At 39.0% G+C, this 26,759-nt stretch overlaps 1 protein-coding gene across 1 annotated transcript; it reads right to left on the reverse strand.

Annotated features, from left to right (window-relative positions):
- Nucleotides 1-1,784: 1,784 nt before the first annotated feature.
- Nucleotides 1,785-26,136, reverse strand: LOC127648778 (segment polarity protein dishevelled homolog DVL-3-like). The gene is made up of 15 exons (XM_052133539.1): nucleotides 25,546-26,136; nucleotides 21,517-21,586; nucleotides 20,266-20,384; nucleotides 20,021-20,139; nucleotides 17,115-17,256; nucleotides 15,671-15,764; nucleotides 15,514-15,583; nucleotides 13,902-14,041; nucleotides 13,716-13,792; nucleotides 13,538-13,605; nucleotides 12,070-12,219; nucleotides 11,799-11,930; nucleotides 11,437-11,604; nucleotides 6,554-6,757; nucleotides 1,785-4,545 (listed from the first exon to the last, which is right to left on the reverse strand). The coding sequence occupies exons 1-15, from the start codon at nucleotides 25,704-25,706 to the stop codon at nucleotides 4,217-4,219; spliced, it is 2,043 nt and encodes a 680-aa protein (XP_051989499.1). The 5' UTR covers nucleotides 25,707-26,136; the 3' UTR covers nucleotides 1,785-4,216.
- Between the last annotated feature and the right edge of the window lie 623 nt (nucleotides 26,137-26,759).

The following is a 26,759-nucleotide window of genomic DNA, read 5'->3' on the forward strand; positions in this document are numbered from 1 at the left end:
ATCATGTTTCACATACAAGTCTTCTGTTGGATTTCAGCCATGGTTCTAGAAACCCTGTTTGGTGAAGCAGAGATCCCCAAGACTGCACACACAATTCCTGATCTTTCAGACCAAACTGAAGACACACATTTGATGGTAAATGTGAGGTGGATCTTCAGCAGGCTAGAAAGAGTATTCTGTCACTGGGAAAGCTGGAAAAAGGGAACCTGGTCTTCTATGAGGAGGACCTGAGAGAGTGCTGCATTGATGTCAGAGAAGCGTCAGTGTACTCAGGAGTTTGTACCCAGATCTTCAGAGAGGAGTTTGGATTGTATCTGGGGAAGGTGTTCAGCTGTGTTCATCTGAGTATTCAGGAGTTTCTCGCTGCTTTATTCAAGTTTCTGAACAAAAAGTAAAGAATGAGTGATTTCCTGAAGAGTGAAATGGACAAGGCCTTACAGAGAGTGAATGGACACCTGGACCTTTTCCTCTGCGTCTCTCACTGGAGTCCAATCAGACAATCTTATGAGATCTTCTGGTGTAGACAGGAAGCAGCTCTGACAGCAAACAGGAAATAGTTAAGTACATTACGATGAAGATCAGAGAGAATCTCTCTCCAGAGAAATCCATCAATCTGTTCCACTGTATGAATAAACTAATATTGGATTACACTGCTTTATCAAGAAAAAGCAAAAAAGTTTCTATTTCGTTTATTTGTTTGGCATCATGGAGAGTAGTACAACACATTTTGCATGCATTTAGTTACCTAGTTAATTTTAGGTAAATTCCACAATTCTACACTGATTCTATTCTCTTCCTGTCTGAATGGCTGTAGTCTGACAGAGGAAAGTTGTTCAGCGCTGGCTTCAGTCCTTCGCTCAAACTCAAGTCTGAGAGAGCTGGACCTGAGTGAAACTAACCTGCAGGATTCAGGAGTGAAGCTGCGCACTGCTGGACTGAACAATACAAACTGGAAACCCTAAAGTAAGATTTTGTTTTTCCAAAGTAAACTTTGGCTTTTGTACTTCAAAATAAACTGTATAAGCTCTTATTATATGACTTAATTTTAACATAAAATCTCTGGTCTGAAAGAAACAAGTAAGTGACATCACAATGCACAATGTGGAATGGAAGCAAGCCACTACTGATATTTTGGAACTTTTATTGACAATGAGTTGCAATTTGACGTAAATACAAAAAAGGCCAGCAGTACTTCTATTGTCTAAGGAGGGTTGGCTCTTTTAAAATCAGTAGGCAATGACAATGTTTTACACATCTTATATTGAGTCTGTACTTTGCTTCTCTATTTGCTGATGGTATAGTAATCTATGCCAAAAATGTTTTAAAGGGCATTGTATATCAAGGTGGGTGAATCACAGACACAAAACAGAATAGCTTAGCATATGTTTTGTGGGTTAATTGTCCTTCCCTCTGGCATCTGCTACTGTATTTCCAGACTAAAGATCAACTGGGAAATATTTCTCAGTTCCCACTTCACTTAGGTTATTAAAGTTAAAAATGTATTAAAGTTACAAGTTGTTTCTATTACTGAATATCTCTGGATGACATCTTTTGTGGTCATTTAAGCAATTATTGTTGTCAGTGTATTATGTTTTTGCTGCATGTCCTGTTTTCACAGACCAATGTTGCCTTTGGTCTTATAATAAAGATTAAACTGAACAATAATGTAAATACAGTACATTCAGACAAATCATAACATATCGTTATACTTAATTATAGGTTATAATGAATAAAGAGATTTGAAATTGTATTCATAGAATTTAATAATTTAATTTGTATAGCGCCTTTCATACAGTACAGTTCAACGTGCTTCACAGACCAGAGGGTAAAAACATTTAAAGACTAATGTTTAATAATAAAATAAAAACAATAAAAAAACTCAAACAAATACTGAAGAAAAAAATAAAATAAAAACAATGACAAAACAATTAATTAGAATAAGTGGAAGAGGAAAAGGCATAAATTGAACTCGATGACAAATTCTTAAAGGGATAGTTCACTCAAATGAAAATTCTCTCATTTACTCACCCTCATGCCATCCTAAATTTCTTTCTTCTGCTGAACACAAAGATATTTAGAAGAATATTTCAGCTTTGTAGGTCCTCACAATGCAAGTGAATGGTGACCAGAACTTTGAAGGCCCAAAATTCACATTTGGGGAGCAAAACATTTATCCATAAGACTCCAGTGATTTAATCCATGTCTTCTGAAGTGATATGATAGGTGTGGGTGAGAAACAGATCAATGCCTCTTGTAGACTGCTGTGGCTTCAAGCCATCAACAGAGCTGACTAGACTGTGGATATTTTATGAAATCTCTAATATTTACTCCCTATAAATACTGACATCTTCAGGATTTATAGTGGTGCAGTCATGATTTAAAGCTTGTGTACAGCACTCTGTAACCTCAAATCTCTAAAAACAACTAACCTTTAAATTAAATGCTAATTATTTTAGTTTTTCCACAAGCTGTACAGAAGTTCATGCCTAAATGTCCATAAGCTTTGTTTAGATCCCAAAGTCTAAAATGTTTAGATTTGAGTAATAGTGATGCTTGTCTTACCAAACACCACATAAAATGACTTATTGCACCTGAAATAAACAAACACATAACAGTAGTGTATTGTGATTTCAGTTAAGTGTTTTTTGAGTAACACACATACACATTGACATATTAGTTTGTGCTGGGTTTTCAAATCACCATAAATTATCTGTGAATGATTATTCTGAATCATTTAAACTCCTCCTTGCAATCTTTATAACTCTCCATTTCTCCCTCTCTTTCATTAGCTGACCCTCACTCCGTTTACCTTGGCGCACCAGCTAAAGAAATTTCACCGTTACAGTCGGATTGTTGTTTTATTGTTTTTATGTTGGTCAACATTGTTTTCACCAATAAATATTGTTTTGATAAATTGTATACATTATGTAAAACGCATGTCCCGACACAAATGTGAAAGCCCATGACAGTTCTTCTAGGTGAAGCTCCATAGTCGGATTATCTTTGTTTCAGTGGAATTAATTGTCCACTTGATAATCTAGGGAATATGCTAAAAAAATCAATGTTCAATACTTATCCTCAATATAAACCTGTAACTTAAATTTATTCTACAAAATACTACTGGCAATATTAGCATGCAGTGGCTACTTTGTTTCTTCCCAAAACAATACTTGCAGACTGCCTTTTTAAGCTCAAGAAATTAAATTTAGAAAGGTTGGTGAACGTCAATATTTGCCAACAATGGAAATAGATGTAGACAAACAAGGAAACATCTGGATTCCAGATTAAGAGAAATGTCACATTCTTTCACGCATTCTTAATCCTAGAACCTTATTTGAACAGATTTACCAAAAACACACAAACGCAAGGATACTCCAAGCTTGTCACAATAAAACTATATTTATATAAAAACAAAAAAAGAAAGAAAATCTCCTTAACATGGTACTTAAAAAATTTCTCCCAATACAAAATTGCTGCCAAACACTGAAAAATATATTCTCAGTAAATACAATTTCCATGAGTAATGAAATGTCTGCATGAGAAATTTACTGAGTAAAAATGTAAAAGGCAGAAAAAAAAAAAAGAGTACAACACAAATTGCTCTTCAAAATTTAACATTTATGCCCTTGGTTGGACTACATTCACCTTGAATCCTCACTCCGATATAGTGTTTTTAACTAAATCCTATTGAATTATTGCTATTTACCCACAAAATGTCTCCTTTTTTGTCAATAAAAGGATATGTTTCCAATACATTGCTATTTTGAAGTGATTTCATAAAAAAGGGACAATTCATCCAAAATAAATGGTTTATTAGCCACCCTTGTGGTGTTTCAATCTCGTATGGTTTACTTTCTACTGTTAAACACAAAAGATGTTAAGCAGAATGACAGCCTCAGTCACCTTTCACTTTCAGTGAAAACAAAGATCCAATGAAAGTGAATGGTGACATTTTCTTTTGTGTTCCACAGAAGAAAGTCATGCGGAAGAACATGAGGTTGAGTAGATGATGACACAATTTTCAGAGGCAGAATGCAAGCAACTGATGTTGCTTATAGTTTTAGTATACTAATTTCTAAAACCTAAATAATGTTGGGGTTCACAAGCTACTGATCTCTCGGTCAACTCTAATCCTAATTCTAATTGCTTGCACTAGTAGGTCAGTTTATTGTAATCCATAAGGCAAAAAATATTTGGGCACTTCTGCTCTAAACAGTCACATGATGTCGACAAAGAATTCCCCATTGGCTGTGTTGCAAGAGCGGCGTGAGCCGGTGAGTTCGGGGGGAATGTTGGCGAGATGGCGGCCGGATGGAGACCCTGGAGACCCTCGTGTTGATCCCTGCTTCAGGCTGTAGCTGTGAGATCGTGAGCTCCGCACGCTGCCCTCACTGGGGGGCGCCGCTAAGCGCTCACTAGGAGCTCTGTCTCTGCGGAAGTCAAACTCAAGTGCATCACCCATCTCGCTGCCCCCTCCCAACCTGAAGTCTCCAGTTGCTGTTTTCCCTTCAGTCCGGCTCCAACTGCAGTTTGAACCACTGCTCCCTAAAGATGACAAGCGAGGTGTTACTTATAAACAGTAGTGGTATGAGATTGTATCACATGGTCCTACATATCAAGACCATGCCAAGCTAGCTGTGCTGGCTCACTCTAATATGTAACGTCAACTTTTTATGATCCAATCAATTTGCGATGGATAAGATCATAAGCTTTTGTGGCATAAACATTAAATTGTCCAGTCACAAACCTGGCTTAGCTGAATTGTCAGTCATATCAGACACATGAAGATGTATTCTCATTTTCTGCTGTATATTTTAGCAAAAGATGCCAGTTTTCATCAATATTGCTGCTTTCTGTATTTCTCCGCTATGGTCTTTAGCAAAAGATGCCAGTTTTCATCAATATTGCTGCTTTCTGTATTTCTCCGCTATGGTCTTTAGCAAAAGATGCCAGTTTTCATCAATATTGCTACTTTCTGTATTTCTCCGCTATGGTCTACTGTCATTTAAAATAATCGCGTCTGCAGCTCTACTATGTGGCACCTCATGTCTACTCACATTAAAGGATTAGTTTAGAATTGTTTTTGATGATCAAATTTTGCATGTCCATGAATACTGTATTTGGTGAACTTTTTATGTTTCCAAGCAACTAAAGTCATGGTTAACACAGAATCCACAACAATCGCTGTGCCAAGCAACGAATGAAGACATGTGCAATTTCATTGAGATGGCAGTAGATGGGTCCCACTTACTATACCTGTGATAGAAGAAAATAAAAATACATGTTGCGTTTGTAAACACAGCTGAAAACTGTCTGTTACTAATATGTTGACTACACACATCATTTTAAAAAGTTTGAGGGAAACTTGTATGCCTGTGGTAGGGCAGAGGGCTGTCGTGATTCTGCACACCCTGCCCCAATCAGGCTGATCTAGCCCGAGAGGGATAAAGGTGAGTTACGGGCAGCTACCAGAGTCTACCAGACCCTACCAGATGTTGAAACACAGCGGGGTCTGAGACCGAGAGCGGGGAGGGGCTCCTGGCCGATCGCCTGGAGCGAGAAGACCGCTGCCAGGGGTGGGGGAAACCCCTTCCATCCACCGGAATGCGGCAGGTGTTCCAACCACCAGGGGCCGGAGGACAGCCTCCGATCCACCCGGGGAGGCATGGCTGCCATCCGCTAGAGGGTGGAGGAGTGGCCGAGGACCAGGCTAAGGCGTATCAGATAACCGGTGAGTAAATTATAATTTTATTCTTCTCTCTCTCCTGCTGCAGCTCCACGTTGGCCCTTTCCCTCTCTTTTTAAATATTAGTGTTTTGGTACAATCGCGTTATGGCATACAAGTACAGCATTTATTATGTTTTTTCCCTCTCCTTGTCCCCTCCCAGTTCCAAGAAGGTGGGGATGACCTGCCAGTAGATGGGGGGGGGGTGACCTGCACCATGTATAATAAAAACACTTTTTATAGAAAACTATTAGTATAGAGTGCAGTCTTAATCTCATGCGAATGTATACCATTCAGATCACTATTTACAAAAACACAATTAATTCATCACTTTGTAAAACATCTTAAATTAGCCCCAAATGACTAAATGCACCTTTAAGAATTGACCGTAAACATCCACTGTTCTGATGGGCTCTCTGCTCTTGACTGATCTGCTCTCTCTACTTATCATCTCACTGCTCACCAATACTGGGTGGGCTATGTCAGATGCAAATGTCTACCCCAGTGTGACCCCATATTGTGGAGGAAGTAGAGAACGAGTCATTTTGGCAGCTTGGTTTCAACAATTGCGCTCTTTGCACTGAGGACTAGGTTTTGAGTTCTGACACTTAAAGTATGTTTTTATAGTACAATGACCTCTTATTCTTCATGTCATGACCCCTTTAAGTCAGTTTGCTTAGAAAAGTAATTGCACTCTTCTCAATAAACCACAAGATTTGAGATATCATTCACATCCCTAGCACAAATGATGCAGCACAAGTTGCACACTGAGGTTTAATGTTTATGATTTAGGGGTTTTGAGAAATGAGCAATAAAAATGTGTCTCACCTTCACTGTGCTGGCTGCCTGCACTGCCTCCACCTGCTTCAGAGTAGTTGTGAGCTGGCTCCGGGTGGGAATGTGTTGTGGGGTACTGGTAAGGGAACGCTGTAGGCCAGGGAGCTTCAGTGGGGTGCAGTAATGGAGCTAGAGTGTCCTGATCAGATGCCCCGCTCGACCCATCGTGGTCATGCAGAGAGAGGTGAGCCATATCTACAAAAAAACACCATCAGATTGATAGAGTGCCAAACACAACAGAAAATAACTTATTTTGTGATATAAATGACAGCGTTTGTTGCATAGCCATTCATCTGTGGCACTGCACAAATGAAAGTATATTTTTGTTAAAGTTGTGATTCTGAATTAAATGTGCAGATATAAAAAAAAGAATGGGTACCACAATATAATATGAATACAATAAATATATATCACTCTTTCTATTGCTGCATTGCCTTACTGGCTGCACAGAAAAACAAAAAACTAAGAAATAAGAAATTCACAAATGAATGAAGTCAGCTCTTTTAATGAATAAGTCAAAAAATAAGTTCGACTGATTAGGAGTTTGAATCAGTCTAACGAATTACTGCTGAATTTGTTAGAACAGTTACTGCATTAAACATAACATTTATCAATAGTTGCAGAAAAATGCCCCAAACAGAGATAATTAATTATATGATAATTTAATAATACATTATAATTATAATAATTCATTTAATAATACATTATAATTATAATAATAATTATAATAATCAGTAATTATAATAAATAGAATTGCTATATATATATATATATATGCAGTATACACCGATCAGCCACAGCATTAAAATCACCTGCCTAATAGGGCTGGGATAAACGATTATTTTTTAAACGATTAATCTAGCGATTATTTTTTAGATACATCGATTAATCTAACGATTCATTTTTCCAGTCCGATTCAATTTCGATTATCTCCCCATTAATTGACTAATAGCAATTTATACATGTTGATTTACATATCTGAATGGAAAAAAAATGAATTCTTTAACATTGCAATATGTTTATTGCTCTTAAAATTCCAAAATAAAAGACTATACAAGTGCAAAGTAATGCATTCTTAGTCAGAGGTAGCATTCAATAAAACCTTGAAGCCTTGAAAACACATAGGCCTAGCTTACTGAAAAAAAGTGCATCTTGTAATTCTTCTTTCAGAATAAAATAACAACTTGATGTCTAGCATTCAATAAAAAAATAAAAAGGTCACCCAAAATACTTGTTTAGAGCAATTGAAAGAATACAGTAACCAATGTAAACTTGGTGGCTTTAAGCTAATACAGAAAGTGCTTTTCCAACAAAAAATAAATAATGAAAATAAACATTCAGAATTCAACGTTTATGTTGAACATACTGAAAAAAAGCATCTTCCTTCACATGCAAATAACAACTTACACTCTGACACTTTCCGTTCACCTTAAGAATACTGTGTGTGCGTGCGTGCGTGCGTGCATGCGGCGCCTCTTCAGGCCGTGGTGCTAGAATGGAAGGCCATCTCCATTTTGCAAAGACGACATATGACGGAATTGTTTCCTTTTAAATTAAAGAATTCCCATACTTTAGAGGAACGAGTGCCTTGCACTTCTGATAGTCGTGTTGCTACTACTCTCCGGCGCCGCCATCTTTGTTTTGGGTCTGACTAATCGACGCGCATATTTTGCGTCGACGTCATTGTCCCAGCCCTACTGCCTAATATCATGTAGGTCCCACTCGTGCCACCAAAACAGCTCTGACCCGTCAAGGTATGGGCTCCACAAGAGCCCTGAAGGTGTCCTGTGGTATCTGGCACCAAGACATTAGCAGCAGATCCTTTAAGTCCTGTAAGTTGTGAGGTGGAGCCTTCATGGATCGGACTTGTTGGTCCAGCAAATTCCACAGAAACTTAATCTGATTGAGATCTGGGGAAATTGGAGGCCAAGCCAACACCTTGAACTATTTGTTATGCTTCTCAAACCATTCCTGAACAATGTGTGCAGTGTGGCAGGGTGCATTAACCTGCTGAAAGAGGCCACAGCCATCAGGGAATACTGTTGCCATGAAGTGGTGTATGTGGTCTGCAACAATCTTTAGGTAGGTGGCATGTGTCAAAGTAACATCCACATGAATGTTGGGACCCAACGTTTACCAGCAAAACATTGCCCAGGGCATCACACTGCCTCCGTTGGCCTGTCTTCTTCCCATAGTGCATCCTGCTTCCATCTCTTCCCCAGATAAATGCACATGCACCAGGCAGTCCATATGATCTGAAGGAAAACGTGATTCATCAGACCAAGGCATCTTCTTCCATTGCTCCATGGTCCAGTTCTGACGCTCACGTGCCCATTGTAGGCACTTTCGGCAATGGACAGGGGCACAGCATGGGCACTCTGATCGGTCTGTGGCTATGCAGCCCCATATGGAGCAAGCTGTGTGTTCTGACACCTTTTTATCACAGCCAGAATTACGTTTTTCAGCAATATGTGCAACAGTAGCTCTTCTGTGGGATTGGAGCAGACGGGCTAGCCTTCACTCCCCACGCACATCAATGAGCCTTTGGCGCCCATGACCCTGTTGCCAGTTCACCGGTTGTCCTTTCTTGGACCACTTTTGGTAGGTACTAAACACTGCATACTGGGAGCACCCCACAAGACCTGCTGGTTTGGGGATGTTCTGACCCAATCATCTAGCCATCACAATTTGGCCCTTGTCAAGGTCGCTCAGATCCTTACGCTTCCCCATTTTTCCTGCTTCCAACACATTAAATTCAAGAACTGACTGTTCACTTACTGCCTAATATATCCCATCCCTTAACATGTGCCATTGTAATGATATAATCAATGTTATTCACTTCACCTGTCAGTGGTTTTAATGTTGTGGCTGATCAGTGTGTATATACTCACCTAAAGGATTATTAGGAACACCTGTTCAATTTCTCATTAATGCAATTATCTAATCAACCAATCACATGGCAGTTGCTTCAATGCATTTAGGGGTGTGGTCCTGGTCAAGACAATCTCCTGAACTCCAAACTGAATGTCAGAATGGGAAAGAAAGGTGATTTAAGCAATTTTGAGCGTGGCATGGTTGTTGGTGCCAGACGGGCTGGTCTGAGTATTTCACAATCTGCTCAGTTACTGGGATTTTCACGCACAACCATTTCTAGGGTTTACAAAGAATGGTGTGAAAAGGAAAAACATCCAGTATCGCGGCAGTCCTGTGGGCGAAAATGCCTTGTTGATGCTAGAGGACAGAGGAGAATGGGCCGACTGATTCAAGCTGATAGAAGAGCAACTTTGCCTGAAATAACCACTCGTTACAACCGAGGTATGCAGCAAAGCATTTGTGAAGCCACAACATGCACAACCTTGAGGCGGATGGGCTACAACAGCAGAATACCACTCATCTCCACTACAAATAGGAAAAAGAGGCTACAATTTGCAAGAGCTCACCAAAATTGGACAGTTGAAGACTGGAAAAATGTTGCCTGGTCTGATGAGTCTCGATTTCTGTTGAGACATTCAGATGGTAGAGTCAGAATTTGGTGTAAACAGAATGAGACATGGATCCATCATGCCTTGTTACCACTGTGCAGGCTGGTGGTGGTGGTGTAATGGTGTGGGGGATGTTTTCTTGGCACACTTTAGGCCCCTTAGTGCCAATTGGGCATCGTTTAAATGCCACGGCCTACCTGAGCATTGTTTCTGACCATGTCCATCCCTTTATGGCCACCATGTACCCATCCTCTGATGGCTACTTCCAGCAGGATAATGCACCATGTCACAAAGCTCGAATCATTTCAAATTGGTTTCTTGAACATGACAATGAGTTCACTGTACTAAAATGGCCCCCACAGTCACCAGATCTCAACCCAATAGAGCATCTTTGGGATGTGGTGGAACGGGAGCTTCGTGCCCTGGATGTGCATCCCACAAATCTCCATCAACTGCAAGATGCTATCCTATCAATATGGGCCAACATTTCTAAAGAATGCTTTCAGCACCTTGTTGAATCAATGTCACGTAGAATTAAGGCAGTTCTGAAGGCGAAAGGGGGTCAAACACAGTATTAGTATAGTGTTCCTAATAATCCTTTAGGTGAGTGTATACTGTATATTGATAATTAATAATATAATTAGTATTGGACTATGACAGTTGGCTACGCTCTGGTGAGCTAGAAACATGATTTTCCCATTTTCTGACATCACCAAACTAAACACAGCAATTTAATATTTATACAGCTACATAATCAAAGAGAAAATGACCTTTCTGGGAGTGCATGTTAGTGCTTCTGCCTCCCAAGAATATTTCAAGAACCAGTTGGTGATCATAAATTCAACAACTGGAATATGATCACTCAAATCGAAATAGCGGTTTAAATAAATATCCATATTGTTTACAATGAAAGAATGCATTTGTTTCATTTGAAACACAATGGTCAAGTACCAAATGAGGACTGTATTATTCCATTGTGAGAGTTAGCCCCCAAATTCCTGTTCTTCTGTTCAACCCTATTTCAGTTTTGAAGAATCACAGAGCTACTTTTTTCCATAAAGTGAAAGTGAAGTGACGAAGCTGTCAAGCTCCAGAAAAGTCAATGAAATCAAACTTGGTGTGACATGACTTGTCACAATAAGATTGAAAATGCAAATTTGGAATATAGTGTACAATTTGTATGGATCACTTTTATAATACTTTTATGGTGCTTTTTTAAGTGGTTTTGAAGCTTGACAGTCCATAGTCACTATATGCTTTTATTGTGTGGAATAGAGCAGCTTTTATACATCTTAATTAGTACTCCAGTGAAGAAAAAAAGTCCTACGGGTTTAGAAAAACATAATGGTGAGTAATTGATGGCAACTGAATCAACTGAAGAAAAGCACTTACTGCCAGAAAGGTCTCCAAAGATGTAGTAGCACTGTTCAGAGAAGGTGATTTTGTTGACAGTGTGGCGGATGAAGCCGGCCTTCAGCAGGTTGCTGGCGTACTTGCGTGCTTCACGGCGATCTGCAAACCCTTCCACATGATGAAACAGCCAGTCGACCACATCTGAGCCTATATCCCAACAAACACATACATGTACTTTTTATTAAAGGGGCACTGTCCTAAATGATGCACTTATTCCTAAATACATTCTCAAACACACATACATTAAAATGGCACACAGCAAATCTACTTACTAATAAAGAAAGTTCATGTTTCAGAACAACTAATGTAAAATATCCATGCAAATGAAAGGCAGTTTTGACCTATGAAAGCATTGGCTATAGTGATCTTCAACCACATCCTGTCTCGAACTTCTAGTCCTGAGTCTGCACAGGCCATCGCTTTTGCAACTGTTGCCATGTCGCTGTGGATGGACAGGTGGTAGTCATCAAATCCTGCCAGGAGAAAAGAACACAAAGTTTTCAAAGGAGGTTACATTTATTGCAGTCTGGTGAGAAACTGGGACTGAGCATTCATATGCTGTAGGTAACGGTTATACTAGGTTGTCTGCAGGAGATATGAGAGGAGTCTTACTCTCAGTCTCTGGGATGGAGCTGGAAATGGAGGAGCTGGTGGAGGTGACGGTGCTCATGGAAGGGCTCATGCCATAGGGGGGGTAAACGCCCGTCATGGCTGCTGTATGGGACACCCATGCTGCAGGATCAATGGGCCGGATGGGCTCACCTTAGAAACAGGGCAACCAGTAAATTAACAAAAATCTACAGAAATCACTTCAACAACCTTTTGAGACCTCACGTATTTCTACAGAACTACACTGGAAAAAAAATATTTGTTGTCAAAACAAACATAACGTAAGAAAATAAATCGCTTCTACTCGGAAACTTGCATATTTCTAACATTTTAAGCTTTATTTAATTTTCATTAAAGTGTACAACACAAAATATAAATTAGAAGGTGAACTTATAAATTAGAAGGTGAAGAGTGATAAATAAAGTAAAAGAATAACTGTGAGTTCCTTGAACTTCTTTGGTTTAAAATTAAGAATGTAAGTACTACTAACTCAAACGATCAAGTACAGAACTGAGGCTGTGGGGAATACCCATAACCCCTTGTTCTTGAATAGTTGAAGCACGTTTGGTCAAAAGGAACTTATTGGGGCATTTCATTAGTTGTTATTAAGAATTCTTAGAGATTTTAGCTCTAAGTATTATTGATGTTGTTTTACTGTAATAAGTTGTTTCATGTAAAGTCATTATTAGGGTGATTATTGTTCCATTTGGTGAAGTTGGATCCTGTTCAATCCATTTCATTTTTCCTTCTGCATGTGAAGCTGTAGTGCAGCTTTATCTGCACTTATTTGGGGAATCAATTGTTTAATTACTGACCTCAGTCTTTATTTTCTTATGAGCCAATTCAATTAAGTAGAAACAATAATATAATAGTTCATTTGAAACAATGTGTAATTAGTTGTTAAATCTTAGTTGTGTGACACTGTTTCAAGTAAATAAAGTTGACTGAAATTGAAGGTTTTCTAGTTATGCTGACAAAATGACCATACATTGAATTTACTTAAAAAGTGTGATGCAAAAACGCTACATATATATTTTAAGTAAATCCAACACACATATTTTTTTTAGTGTAGAAACCTTTAAGCAGAGACACATTCAAATCAAAACATTGTAACAACTGCAATCAAGGATTCCATTTTTTGTAGCACAATAATTTGCCTTATTATTGTAATTGTAAAATGTGTTACCCTTGTTTAAAATGGTTTGTATTTTAAATATTTTGAGGTTAGTTAAGATCTATTTACACCAGGAACGAAATGGGAGAAAAACAAATACTCCAATTGCAGACAAAAATCTTCCACACCAAAACTTTATCACAACATTTGCAACAAGAATTATCTGATGCATTTTTCATCAGTTTAATTGGTCAGTGCTTTTCGCTGATAAAGCAGAAAGAGTGGGAATTTTATGGATCCATATTTCAATATTTCTGTGTGTAAATGAGTGTGTGGGATGAAAAGGCGAGCACACACTCCTGGGTAAAGCGAAGCAGCTGTTCGGGTTTGGGTCCCAGCACTTGGCTACAGTGAGCGAGACAGGTCTGCAAAAGAAAACAGTGGTGAAGTTATCACACTTTTTTAAAGTTGATCAACCAAACATATCCCATATGAAGAACAGACTGTAAAGCTAGATTTCTTAAGAGTTACCTACCCAGGCTTGTGCACAATCTCCCTCAGCACGCGTACAGCATCATCATTGCACATGTTCTCAAAGTTGATGTCATTCACCTGTGAGAGGAAACAGAAAATCTGAACTGATACAATTGGATCATGCTTTCAAGTCAGTTTCTCAGAGAGATTCCTTTGATAACTGATCATGTCCTCCTCCAGTCCTCACCTGAAGCAGCATGTCACCAGGCTCGATGCGTCCGTCAGCTGCTACCGCTCCGCCCTTCATTATTGAGCCGATGTAGATGCCTCCATCACCCCGTTCATTACTCTGACCCACAATACTGATGCCCAGAAAGTTATACTTCTCTAGATGAAAACAAGAGAACGAGTTCAACATTCATTGAGCCAAAACATTATGACCACCTAACTAATATGCTGTTGGTCCTCCGCGTGCCGCCAAAACAGTGCCAAGCCACCGAGGCATGGACTCTACAAGACCCCTGAAGGTGTCCTGTGGTATCTGGCACCAAGACATAAGCAGCAGATCCTTCAAGTCCTGTAAGTTGTGAGGTGGCGCCACCAAAGATTGGACTTGTTGGTCCAGCACATCCCACAGATACTCAATCGGATTGAGATCTGGGGAATTTGGAAGCCAGGGCAACACCTTGAACTCTTCATCATGTTCCTCAAACCATTCCTGAACAATGTGTGCAGTGTGACAGGACACTTATCCTGCTGAAAGAGGCCACTACCATCATTCATTCATTCAAATTGACATCCACATGAATGGCTGGACTCAGGTTTTCCCAGCAGGATATTGCCCAGAGCATGACACTCCCTCCAAAGGGTTGTCGTCTTCCCACAGTGCAACCTGGTGCCATCACTTCCCCAGGTAAACGCCGCACACGTACACAGCTGTCCACGTGATATAAAAGGAAACTGTCTCATCAGACCACGCAAACGTCTTCCATGCCCATTGTAGGTGCTTTCGATGGTGGACAGCACTCTGACCGATCTGCGGCTACGCAGCCCCATACGCAGCAGGGTGTGATGCACTGTGTGTTGTGACACATTCCACCTGTAACCATCATTAACATTTCCTGTGACTTGTGCCACATTAGACCTTCTGTCGGTTCGACCAGACGAGATAGCCTTAGTTGCCCTTGTGCATCAATGAGTCTTAGGTGCCCAACAACCTGTCACCGGTTTGTGGTTTATCCCACCTCGAACCACTGTTTGAAGGTACTTACCACTGCTGACCGAGAGCACACCACAAGCCTTGCCATTTCAGAAATGCTCTGACTCAGTCATCTGGCCATAACAATTTGGCCCTTGTCAAAGTCACTCAGGTCTTTACTCCTGCCCATTTCTCCTGCACTCAACACGTTAACTACGAGAACTGATTGTTCGCTTGCCATCTAATCTACCCAGACCTTGATATGTGTCCTTGTTAGGAGATGATCAACTTTATTCGCTTAACCTGTGAGAGGTCATCGTTTTTTGGCTCGTCGCTGTAAGCTGTCATGCTGGTGTCCATGCTGTATGACATTTTCTATTTACGCAGACTATAAAATTCATAGTTCCAGTCCTGGATGTTTAATGGTCAATAATACGGAGTCCTAGTCATTCTAAAATACACAATATAGTAACAGCTGTACAGCACACATAGTGGCCAACTATTAACCTTAGTTTACATGTCAGGGACTATATCTTCTAGCGGCGGGATGGCACTTAATGCACCTAACCTTTTAACAAAAAGTTGTAGAATTTAAAAAAACATTTTGTTTTTAAAATAACATAACATTTCATAACATTAAAATCATATAATGTAGACTCACCCATATTTAAAGTGACAGTGATGATATTCAGTGACATGGTGGAGTCAGTGATGCTGCTGAAAGATGACGACTGAACAATGGAGAAAGGCAATGTCAGTTTCAAATACCTTGACTGTTTTATTATTTGACTCTTCAGATTTTCTATGCATTGTCTCACCCTCTCCATTTGTTGGGCTTTAGGTTTGCGTCTCCGGCGGCGATGCCGTCTCATTAGCCGAGATGAGCTACTTTGCTCTGTAACACTGCTAAAACTGAAAAAACAGATATGAGATCTCAATTGGCTAAATATTAGGGCTCTCAATTAATATTTTTTTATTGATGTGCCGATTAATTAATCACATACCAGTATATACTAAACAAGGACCCCAAAGAAAAGTAATTAAAATAATTATAAATATAATACATAGGCCTGATAAAGATTGTTTGAAAGACAATCTTTAAAAGTGAAAACTTTTTTTTTGTTTGTTTTATTTCCATATCATTGAACATAATCATATTATTGGTCTACTTCCCCCTGCTCTAATTTTAATTGTTGGTGCATGTACTGAAGTGTGAGATGGACGTTTTTGGAGCGTCTCACTAGTTTTCAGCGTCTCCAATTATAAGCATGAAACTTTGAAAATCCCATCCTTAGACCCTGCATTCTGTCGGACTCGGTTCAGCTCTCTTTAAGCACAAAAGCTTTGACAAATGACTGTGGAAGGCTGTGCTGCCTGCTCAATGGTTTGATGAGACATTTCACAAGGAGCGCTGACCGCTCTCTACTGCATCAAGGTGGAACATCAAGCTTGAATTCCTCCGATGGAAGAAACATTCCTTAAAAAACAATCTATCACTATTATCTCACGCTCATGTCATTTCAAACCTGTCGAATGCTGTACATTCTCCCGTCAAACACAAAAAGACGACCTTTTTAAGAACTTTACAGTTTTTTTTTTTCTCCATACAATGACTGTTCATGACTGTCACACCTAAAAAAAAAAATAAAAAAAACAAATACATACATACATGCGACTGCGACTCAAGTGATATAATCCATTTATTTTGAATCTGATATATGCTTTGTATGAGCAGCAGACTAAAATGTAAGTCATTATTCATTGAAAATCCCTCCCCCATTTCATTTGCGATCCCCTTCAGATTAAAAATGACACCTAAAAGCATCTGGCCAGGTTTGACATCATTGGTTCTTTTATACTAGGGCTGCCAGAAGAAGTATGGACTACTTAAATAGTGCTCTTGGGAGCTTGACAGACGTGGTCACTTTGAACTGTATGGAAAAGATCTGCAAGAAGATTCTTAAAAAAAAGAATCCCCTTTGTTTTCCATTTAAAAACAACAGCATACTGGTTCAGAACAACATGAGGGCGAGTGAATAAATATGGACTGAATTTAAACTTCAGGGTGAACTATCCTTTTAACCTAAACTGACATTCACCTATCATCAAATCTCCACAAACCATATTCATTTTTGCACACATTGCTTATCAAATTGCTGTCTGTTGAAAAACCTCACTAAACTGTTGGGGCTCTCTCTAATCTTAATCATTATTTGTGTACTAGTGTGGGGGCAATTTGTGGATGAATGCTGGGAGCCTCACCGGCTGGTGGAGACGTCATCCGAGTCAAAACAGCTGCTTGATTCCAGTTCACTGCTCATGAGAGAAGAACGGCTGTCACAGATGTCAAAACCTCCCAGATCCATTCCTTTGCCTCCACGAGAGTAGCCATTCGATCGTGCTCCTACAGCGAAGAGTATGAATCATCAATGCTAGAATTCATTTGTGTTTAATTGTATTCTTTGTGGTGTTATTACAATCACGCCCTCCCACCTTACCTCAAGGGACAAGTTTGAATCAAATTGTTGCCAACTGTGAGCAACCCAGACAAATTTAAGCATTTTCTGATCCCTCAAAGCAAGACAATTATCAATAACTCGATCTTTCCTCGAAAACCTGCAGCCACAATGCTAGCGTGTTGTGGGTGGTTGCCAAGGCCTCACAGTAACCAAGGTGTTTTGAGTGTTTTTAGCATGTGGCTATTCGTTTGCTTGGGTGTTCTGGGTGATTGCTGACAGGCCCAAATCAAAAGAGCCAACCCCACCCCCCCCTAAAGCGGCAGATACTCTAGAAGTGATGATAACTGCTTTTAGAAAAGGTCATGAGGCATCAGTGTATTACTCCCTGCTAATTCATCATCTGGGTAAAGGAGCTTCAACTTCTCTCAAGAGATTATGGGAGAAAGTTAGGATTCTAAAAAACTTCAAGTCTACATCTAGAGATTCAAGGGTGCGTCTGATGCAATTTAAGATTTAGGAGGGGTTTAATGAATAAAATTGATTCTATATTTTATTTTGTGTTTGTCTGTCTTGTGGATGGAATCAATACAAACTGTTAATAAAAGGAAAAAGAGCCAACCCAAAAGTCTCTATGATATTCTGGACCCTATATGTGGCCCATTTTATTGTCTGCCCAGCAAAAAAGTATGATCTTAACAAACTATCCTTAACAAGCAGCTTTTTTTTTTTAGATATAACTCATGTCTTAAACTGGCATCTCACTAGCTGATTTTTCAAATGATTTTTAAGTGTTAGCTTCATTAACACAATCACCGGCCAGGCAGAGGGATTCGGTGTGCGCACTAGCACCTCCCAGTGGTAGGTGTTAATCACTTGGCCGTCGGAACTCCCTGCTGATTTATTGGCTTCAAGCACTCAAAAAACACAAAAATTATAAAAAATTCTATCACTGAAGGAAGGTCTTGTGTTCTCTCAAGTGACCAATGCACTTCTTACTGAAGAACTGACAAGATGTCAAGTGAATCTGAACTTTTTTTTAGCACACTCAGCTGCATTTCATCACAAATTGAAAGGATTGAAATCCTTAGTGATTCTGTCATCAAGATGTTTTCCTGTTTCCTGAAAGTAGTTTTTCCACACTAAAACGACATCAGAAAGCAGTCAAAACAGTCTGTTTTTAATGAACGAAATGTATTTTTAATTACTGAAAACTGCAAATGGAAATGGGTGCCTTGATGGGATAAATAAACAATCACGCACTTTCAGGTCTTCACAATTGTGTCTCTCTTTTGGACAGCAGCCGAACAGACAGGAAGGACGGCTTCAGCAACTTTTTGACAGGTAAAACATGGCTTTAGTCTTTCGGTGTGAAAGTGTGCAATGCGAGAGCAAGAGAGCTCTGTATTGTTTTGCGAGCATCTGCTCTGTTTTTCCATTATTTTGTGCTGGACATTTGACTTTGACTGCTGCATCACACTTTGCTGTTTCTTCAGCGTCTCAAGCAAAACCACCGCATTTTTTAGACACCTTGCGAAGTTAAAAGGTTTTAAAAATGCATGTCCAGACACCTGCGTTCAGTTTAATTTGTTGTTTTCTAGCTTGTTTTTTTAGCACCGGTGTCACAAAGATTTTGGGTGTGCGGGGGATCCAGCACATGAAGTAGGATGGTTCGTCTGGTAACTAGTAAGCGTAACAGCACATATTCCTAGAATTTTACGACTTTATCTGGAGCTCGACAGTAATGAGCTAACTTTTGTGGCAACACCCTGAATGGAGCTTTACCTGTCGAGAAGAAACTTGGCAAGTTTGCCATCTCCATCGAATCCCGTAAATTCCTCACCTTGTACATGCAACACCATGGTTTCACTATGGTTTTACTCCTTTCACTGTAACTGTGTCTTTTAGCAAATCTTCAAATTGGATATTGGATATTCATATTCCCCCAGCCTAAAATGTAGCCACACCTCAAACTCACATTATAGGTTGAGCTAGAAAGGGATGGGTGTAGTTGAGCGGGCTGCTCAAAATATAAAAATTATTGTTTTTATAGTGCCTGGGAGGCTCAGTGTTTATGCTTTTGGGGAAGGTTAACCCACGAATGACTCTTAGATGTCAATGAACAATAAACTGGGATAGTAGAACATATTTTGACATCCAAAAAGTTACATACTTCACCTTTAATGTGACTGTTACAAATGATTCCAATTTTTTCTGCACCAAGAAAAGTTTCAGCGCTTGATAAACTAAGATTTAGTGTACTGAGGGGCCACGGTGCCTTGTTAAAACCATGTATGTTTACGGTTATAATACTGTTACAAATGTTGCCAATGATGCTTACAGAAAATTCAGCCTATTGCAACAATACTTGCTTGGAGATGATATTATAAAGAGAGTGAGTGATTTCTGGTTTGGGCTTAAAATCTGACAGTACTGTAGGGTTGAGTCACACTGTCTCAGGTGTGGGTTGGGTATTATTTTAAGGCCTGTGCAGACCTCTACCATGTCTTTAGCACAAATGGTGCAGGGCGTTAAATGCCAAAATGTAAAATTTAGGATTAAGAGTTTGTTCAGATCCGTAATCACAAGTATGAGCAATTAAAATAGTAATGCTTGCAAAACACCACTAAATATTAACCTTTCACTGACATAAGATTTGGTAGAGCTCAAAAGGCAGAAGACATGCAGAAAGAAATGAGTGGTGAAACATACCTGAGTGATCATGTGAGTGTTTCCTGCGTGATCTGTCTGATCTCTCCCTCCTGTGTGACACCACTGAATCAGTCTCTGTGTCGTCATCTACTCCATGCTGGCTGCCTACAGCCTTTGGACTGTGACAGAGAGAATGTTAAAAAATGACAGAAACAGAAACATTTTAGTGCAAATTAAGAGAAGAGAAATTAGGAAACACAATATGGGAACAGAAAAACAAGTGCTGTGTTGCTAATGAAACATACTGGAAGGACGGGGGTCTGGAATCTCCAATGCCTTGGCTTCTCTCATGAGACGGTGGCCGCTCGGATTGACTCTCAGCCACCGAACATCCATCTGAGTGGGAGCCATCCGATGACACCAGCTATCAACACACACACACAAAACAAAACTGAGTATTATGCATGTGAAATAACTTATATTTTCTGCCTTTTTATCAACGTTTTTTGTATACATTGACCACTTGCAGACGCTATAGATGTGAACCTTTTTCCACACTAGTCGATTATTGTGGTGTAATTTATTTCCCTAAAAACCACATAAAAACACAAAAACTGTGGTAGGCCACTTAAGTCAGTTATACTCTCTCATCCTGTCGAAGTGGACGCATCTTTGCCAAAAGAAGCCAAAATGTGGACTAAAATGTATGCTTGCTAGGCACGACTACCTACTAACAAATCTCCTCAATTAAAACTTATCCAAAAAGAAAAATGGTTTTAGACCACAAGAGCATTTTTACTAAGACGGGACATGAGATGAACTAAACCTTAATAAACATCAGTTGAAGTACAATGGAAAAACTAATAAAAGCTAATACTCAATGAACTTCAAATGATCCAAAATAATGAGTCTGGGTATTAATTATAGCATTAATCTAATTTACATTTAACTATACAGCAGATGTTTTTATCCAAAGAGCCTTACAAATCCAGAAAAACAAGAAATGTCTCATAAAGGAGCCAACAATACTAGAAGTGTCACAATACCATATTTCAGTAGTAAATCTCACTGTCACTGTCCCATGGAGTTATGCTCCCATTTCTGAACATTCCTTGGATCATTGGCTGCTCAATGAATTACATGAGGATTTTAAAGTGTCAAACATGGATCAGCAATCTCCAGTTCTTGTTAATCTAATCTGCTGTTCCGCTGGAGGGAAGAGGAAGGCCACTTTTAACAGAGTCGCTTAAATGGATGTGTTAATTTAAGTGCATTTGTACGCTGCTCTAAGGAATGTATCATTTTTTTAAATATAAATAAGCCGCTCATACAACAAAGCTTTTGCAGCATATGCCCAAAGACATTGATGAGATACACCAAACTGAAAAACCTTAAGTAGGAATAACTGGCAGCCCCTTTGAAAAACGCTAATACAGCAGTGCCAGCACTCAAAGATTCGGGAATGAGGTGAATTAAAAGCCTAATTTATTATGCAAGGAGCACCAGGGAATTGGGATGGGATGTGTGTGTGTGTGTGTGTGGATATGTGTTCTCACCCAGCAAATCACACGGCCATTATAACAGGGAAGCTTTGCATTGTCGTCTGTAATTTCCTCCTTGACCACCCTATGAAAAATACAAGAAGGCAAAAAAAAAAAAAATCAGAACAGCCAGGTCTAATTTCACAACCATAGCCTGTGTGTGAACTGTAAGAAAGGAAAATTGGCTTTTGCCTAGAGTGTCTAGGAATAAATTAGAATACATAAATGAGACAATGCCATTAGATGAAAGAAAGCAAGGATTGGGTCAGAATTGCATAAGATAACCATGCACACGCACGTGCTTACTGAACACACAAAAGATTGAATATAGCGAGCATTTGATTGAGACTTCATAAGATAATGGAAAGTGTATATCTTAGGTCCTGTAACTAAGTTTTTTGCATTTTAAACACCTTTTTGCCAACCATTCATTGTAAATTTTGCTTTGATGTGAGTCAAATACACATGTAGTCTCAGTTAACATAAGGTCATAAAAGCATGTGTGCATCATATCTATAAAAGAATTAGCAAAATGTGGTTTTAAATACTGTAGGTTTAGGTTGAACACAACATGAAATACTATGTCCTACGATGTGCTAACTATCCTTTTATAAACTGTGGGAAGTGTTAAAATTATTTTCTGTGGTAATCAAATCCACAGATGCAATCCATAGAGCTTAAATTAAATTTAACCCAGAATTTTCCTTCAAAAACATAAAAGGCCCATTTTGATATACATCTAATCCAATCTTGGTCTTTAAAAATATTTGAGAAAAAATATTTTTGTTGTGTTGACAGAGATCAATTTAATTGAGCTATCATTTGGCAGAAGCGTGAGCCAGCCATTCAATGACTTACATCTTTAAGCTTTTAATTAACATTTTCTGTGGGAGTTTAGGGAGGGGAATGGGACGATCAAACTACGACATATTTCACTGGGGAAGGTTGTAAAGCTGCCAGTGCAGAAGCGATCAGGGCATTCCACAGTGACTGCCTGCAGTTGTTCCAAGGCAACATTCTTTTGCCTAATGTAACAGACAGACAGGACAAGAACACTGGCCAGCACTCTAAATGTTACTTATTTACAAGCTAGGGCTTAGGCTGAAATAAAGGTACAGATAAAACTTTAGAATAACTTTTGTTGATAAGTCATTCACAAACATAATTCTTAACAGATAGTAGTTTATGTGCATTCAAATCTGAATAAGAAATTATGAAACCATGTTTAAATGTTATTTGAATGTACATTATCAAATGATCAGTTAAGAATTATATGTTGCATATTTTCAACAGACCCGGTGACCCCCATCCTATGGTGCCTTGATCTCGCTATGTAAGAAAAATATATAAAAAAGGTCATTCTGACTTTATATATCATAACTGCAACTTCATACTATCACACAATTTCAACTTTGTCTCATGATTTGTGACTTTATATCTCTCAATTTGAACTTTATTTCTCTAAATTTTTACTATTTCTTTCAATTTGACTTCCTATCTTTATACCTTTATAAAGTTTATAGGCCTATCTCTCAATTTCGACTAGATCTCTCAAGTTTGACTTTATATCTCTCAATTGCGACATCATATTTCAAAATTTTGACTTCAAACCCATCAAATTCTAGATATAATGTCGAAATTGCAAAATATAAAGTCAAAACTACCGGTAAAACTTGCATATTATATCTCTCAATTGCGACTTCCTATCTCGCAATATAGAGTTGGAACTAGATCTCACAAATTATATCTCAGAATTTCTACTTTGTCTCGCAATTGCAAGCTTCTATCTACTTTTACATGCAAGATGTAAAGTCAAAATTGTGAGAAATAAAGTCGCAACTATATCTCACGCACTATATCTCACAACTGCAACTTTATTTCTCACAATTTCAACTTTATATCTTGCAATATTGACTTTATTTCACACAATTTTGACTTAAGATCTCGCAATTTTGTTTATATTTCTCACAAATGGTAGATAAGAAGAAATTGCAAAATATAAAGTCGGAACTTGATCTCGCACATTATATCTCACAATTTCTACATTATTTCTCATAATTGCAAGGTTATGAAAAATAAAGTCACAATTGCAAGATATAAACACGCAATTACGAGTATTAGAGTTGTAATTGCGAGAAATAAAGAATAAATTGTCTGATTTAAAGTCAGAATTACCTTTTATATTTTTTTATTCTATGGCAGGGTATAGCTTCCATACCATCTACATTATAAGCCAAACCAGGGGCCTTAAATATAAAAAAGGTTTATGTATTCAATTATTTTATGCATAAAATTATTTTTACAGAACATTTTAAATTATGGAACTGCTGACAGAAAACCCTGGATATATTCTACAAATGTTTGATAATGCAATTAACTGCAGTTGTGCAGTGTGGTACAAACTGAGTTCTGGATGTGACAGACAGATGTGAAAATATCCAAAGTTTACAGACTAGGGTCCCAAAAATTTGCTCAAGGTATGTTTATGGTGACTGTGTTAATTAAGGCCTAGACTAGAAAATGACAAATAAGAGAGATAATGAGAGTTTGGCTGGGTGGTCTAGATTAACTAAGTAGCCCCTTGTATAAGAGGTCCTGGGTTTTACTTTTATAATAAACAAAGATTGCATCCCCACCTCAGTGAAGAATATCTTACGTGGGGACACAATTGTTTTCTTTTTTTTTTTTTATTTAACTGCAGCTAGTTCCTTCTAGTTCATTAATTACTATTAATTTCTAAGATTTGAAGTAATATGTGCCTTAATAGCATGAACTTTTATCAAAATATTACTGTATCCTATAAACATGGGATGCTATATGAGATTTCAATAAGACAACCAGATTTCTTAATAATAATAATAACAAAGCAGAGGCTATTTGCAGTGTAAATAGCAACATGTTTGCACTAAGTGCAAATAGTGTTAGATACTATTTGTACCCCTAATTAAAAACTAACAGGGCATCGCTGCAGTGTGTTTATTTAGAGTCCCACAGACACCCTACACCAACCTCTACCTCTAAACATAACCTTCTCTTACAAATATTAACTATGGTTTTAATAGTAACCATAGTATCACCATGGTATTTTATAGTAACCACTAAAACATGGTTACTATGTTAAAACCATATTACTGTAGTAACAAATATGGTTATTTGCATTAAAACTATTCCACCAAAAAACATGGTTACTATAGTAAAACCATAGTTAATTTTACCTGGATCAAACCTTTCAACTCTCTGCCCTTCATCGTGACCAAAGCAGTGCAACCTTTATATTACTGATGTTTTTAATGTAATAATCACAGGCAAAAGCGTAGTAACAGAATGCGCACGCGCGAGAACTTGGCCAGAGAGGGACCCTTCTAAACACAAGTTCGGTTTTGGGACGTATGGCAGTTGACCTGCGCATGCGCAGAACAAAGTCGAGCACGATCCGTAGATTGTCTAAAGTACTTTTCTGACGTGTGCTTGGATTAAACGGTGGAAAATTCCTCAAAGTACAAGTTTAATGCTTTCGTTTCGGTGATACTCTAATATATTTTGACACCATAAAGTTTTTAAACTCTGTGAGGTTATAAAATAAACTTTAGGGAGCGGATATAACCATTAAAAGCGTAAAGAAATCCTCAAACCTCGAGAGTTTTTTTTGTGTCGTCATGGTTATTTAGAATGACGCGGTGGAGTAAATTTTCGAAGGACGGACACTGACCGACTCCAGCTCTAACACTTTGACTCTGTTCTCCCCCAACTCTCTAACCACCCCAAACTAGTGCCTTCAGGCCAAAAGCCATTTTTAAGTGTAATCCAATCTTAAAATGGATGCCGATAATTTAACAGGACTCCACATACACACACAGTTCACTTTTCACTCGTATCACACACTGCGTCCAACACACACAGGGCTGTTATATCAGCCACTGGAAGACCATAGCAGTTGATCCACGATCCCAAACAAGGGAAGAAACGCATGAATGACTAGAATTTCGCGTTAAACCCGACAATACATGCAGAACTGTGAGTAAAACTAATGTACAGAGCGCTCACCCAAAGTCATCGTCCATAGATTTAAAGAAAAACTTGAAGTTTGGCTTCTTGAGAGCATTTTTCAGGTCCAAAAGGGTGACCCTTTCGGCAGGGATGGGCAGTTTAACCAGGTATGGAGTTTCCTGGTCGTCGAGATGGTAAATAACTTTAGTCTCCCCCATTGCAGACCGCCGGGGAGAAGTGAACAGCGGTCATCCAGCGCAGGGGGTCCCCAGATGCCCCTCCAGAACGGGGTTCTCGCCTCTTTCACCCGCCAGTTGAATTTTTTTGTTTATCCCTTTCTTGCCTTGCCTTCCTTCGGAGTTCCCAATAATCTTCTATATCAGCGCAAATATTCCATGAAGTGATGGGTTTCAAAGGCGATTATCGATCCATGTTCTCATGTCACTGTATTCCGCTTTATAAAAACAGAGAATAAAGGGTGAAATGTGTGATAAAGAAGAATATTTTGGTCAGGAATACCGTCTGCCTGCTCTCCTTAAAGAGGGTTTTGTGTTGCTTTCATTGAAGCCGAATGCCCAGGGAGACGCGCTCCCTCTAGCGGAGAGGGGTGGTAGGTGTGAAAAAAGTTACATTTTCTCCGCCTCAGGCGTGAAGCGACCTCCGATATGACCCGATGCTATCTTGTTTGTTCACGCACCTCAGTGACCTCACCTCACAAATTGTCCCCAGATGTTTTATATTACTCACACTCATTCACTTGGTTACACTGAACATTTCTTTTGACAGAAGATGATTGTGTGAAACTTCACCTAAACCAGCTGCGTTTCTAGACTGTCTTCAGAGCTGTAGCTAGTGGGGAGAAAGGTGGTAACGATTCTAGGGGCCCAAAGGACCAGGGGCCCCACAACGAATTCCAAACTGTATTTTTTTAATAGGAAAGGGGCCCAGAGCAATATACAGTCAGGGGGCCCAGATTACCTTGCTACGGCCCTGACTGCATCATTGTATACCTCCCTTTAGTATACATGGTCATTTTTGACCGGAAGGCTCAGATGTGTAACCCTCTTTCTTTTTATGATGATGATGATGATGACATCGAGGTCTATGCTGATAGCGTAACGTGTTGCATCAGGAAGTGCATATAGGACGTAGTACCGACCAAAACTATGCGGATCTACCCGAATCAAAAACCGTGTATTAATAGCGATGTTTGTGAGGCACTTAATGCTCCGCTTTTAATTCCAGGAATGTGGAGGAGCATAAACAAGCCT

The sequence above is a fragment of the Xyrauchen texanus genome, chromosome 9, assembly GCF_025860055.1.
Source record: "Xyrauchen texanus isolate HMW12.3.18 chromosome 9, RBS_HiC_50CHRs, whole genome shotgun sequence".
Lineage (NCBI taxonomy): Eukaryota > Metazoa > Chordata > Actinopteri > Cypriniformes > Catostomidae > Xyrauchen > Xyrauchen texanus.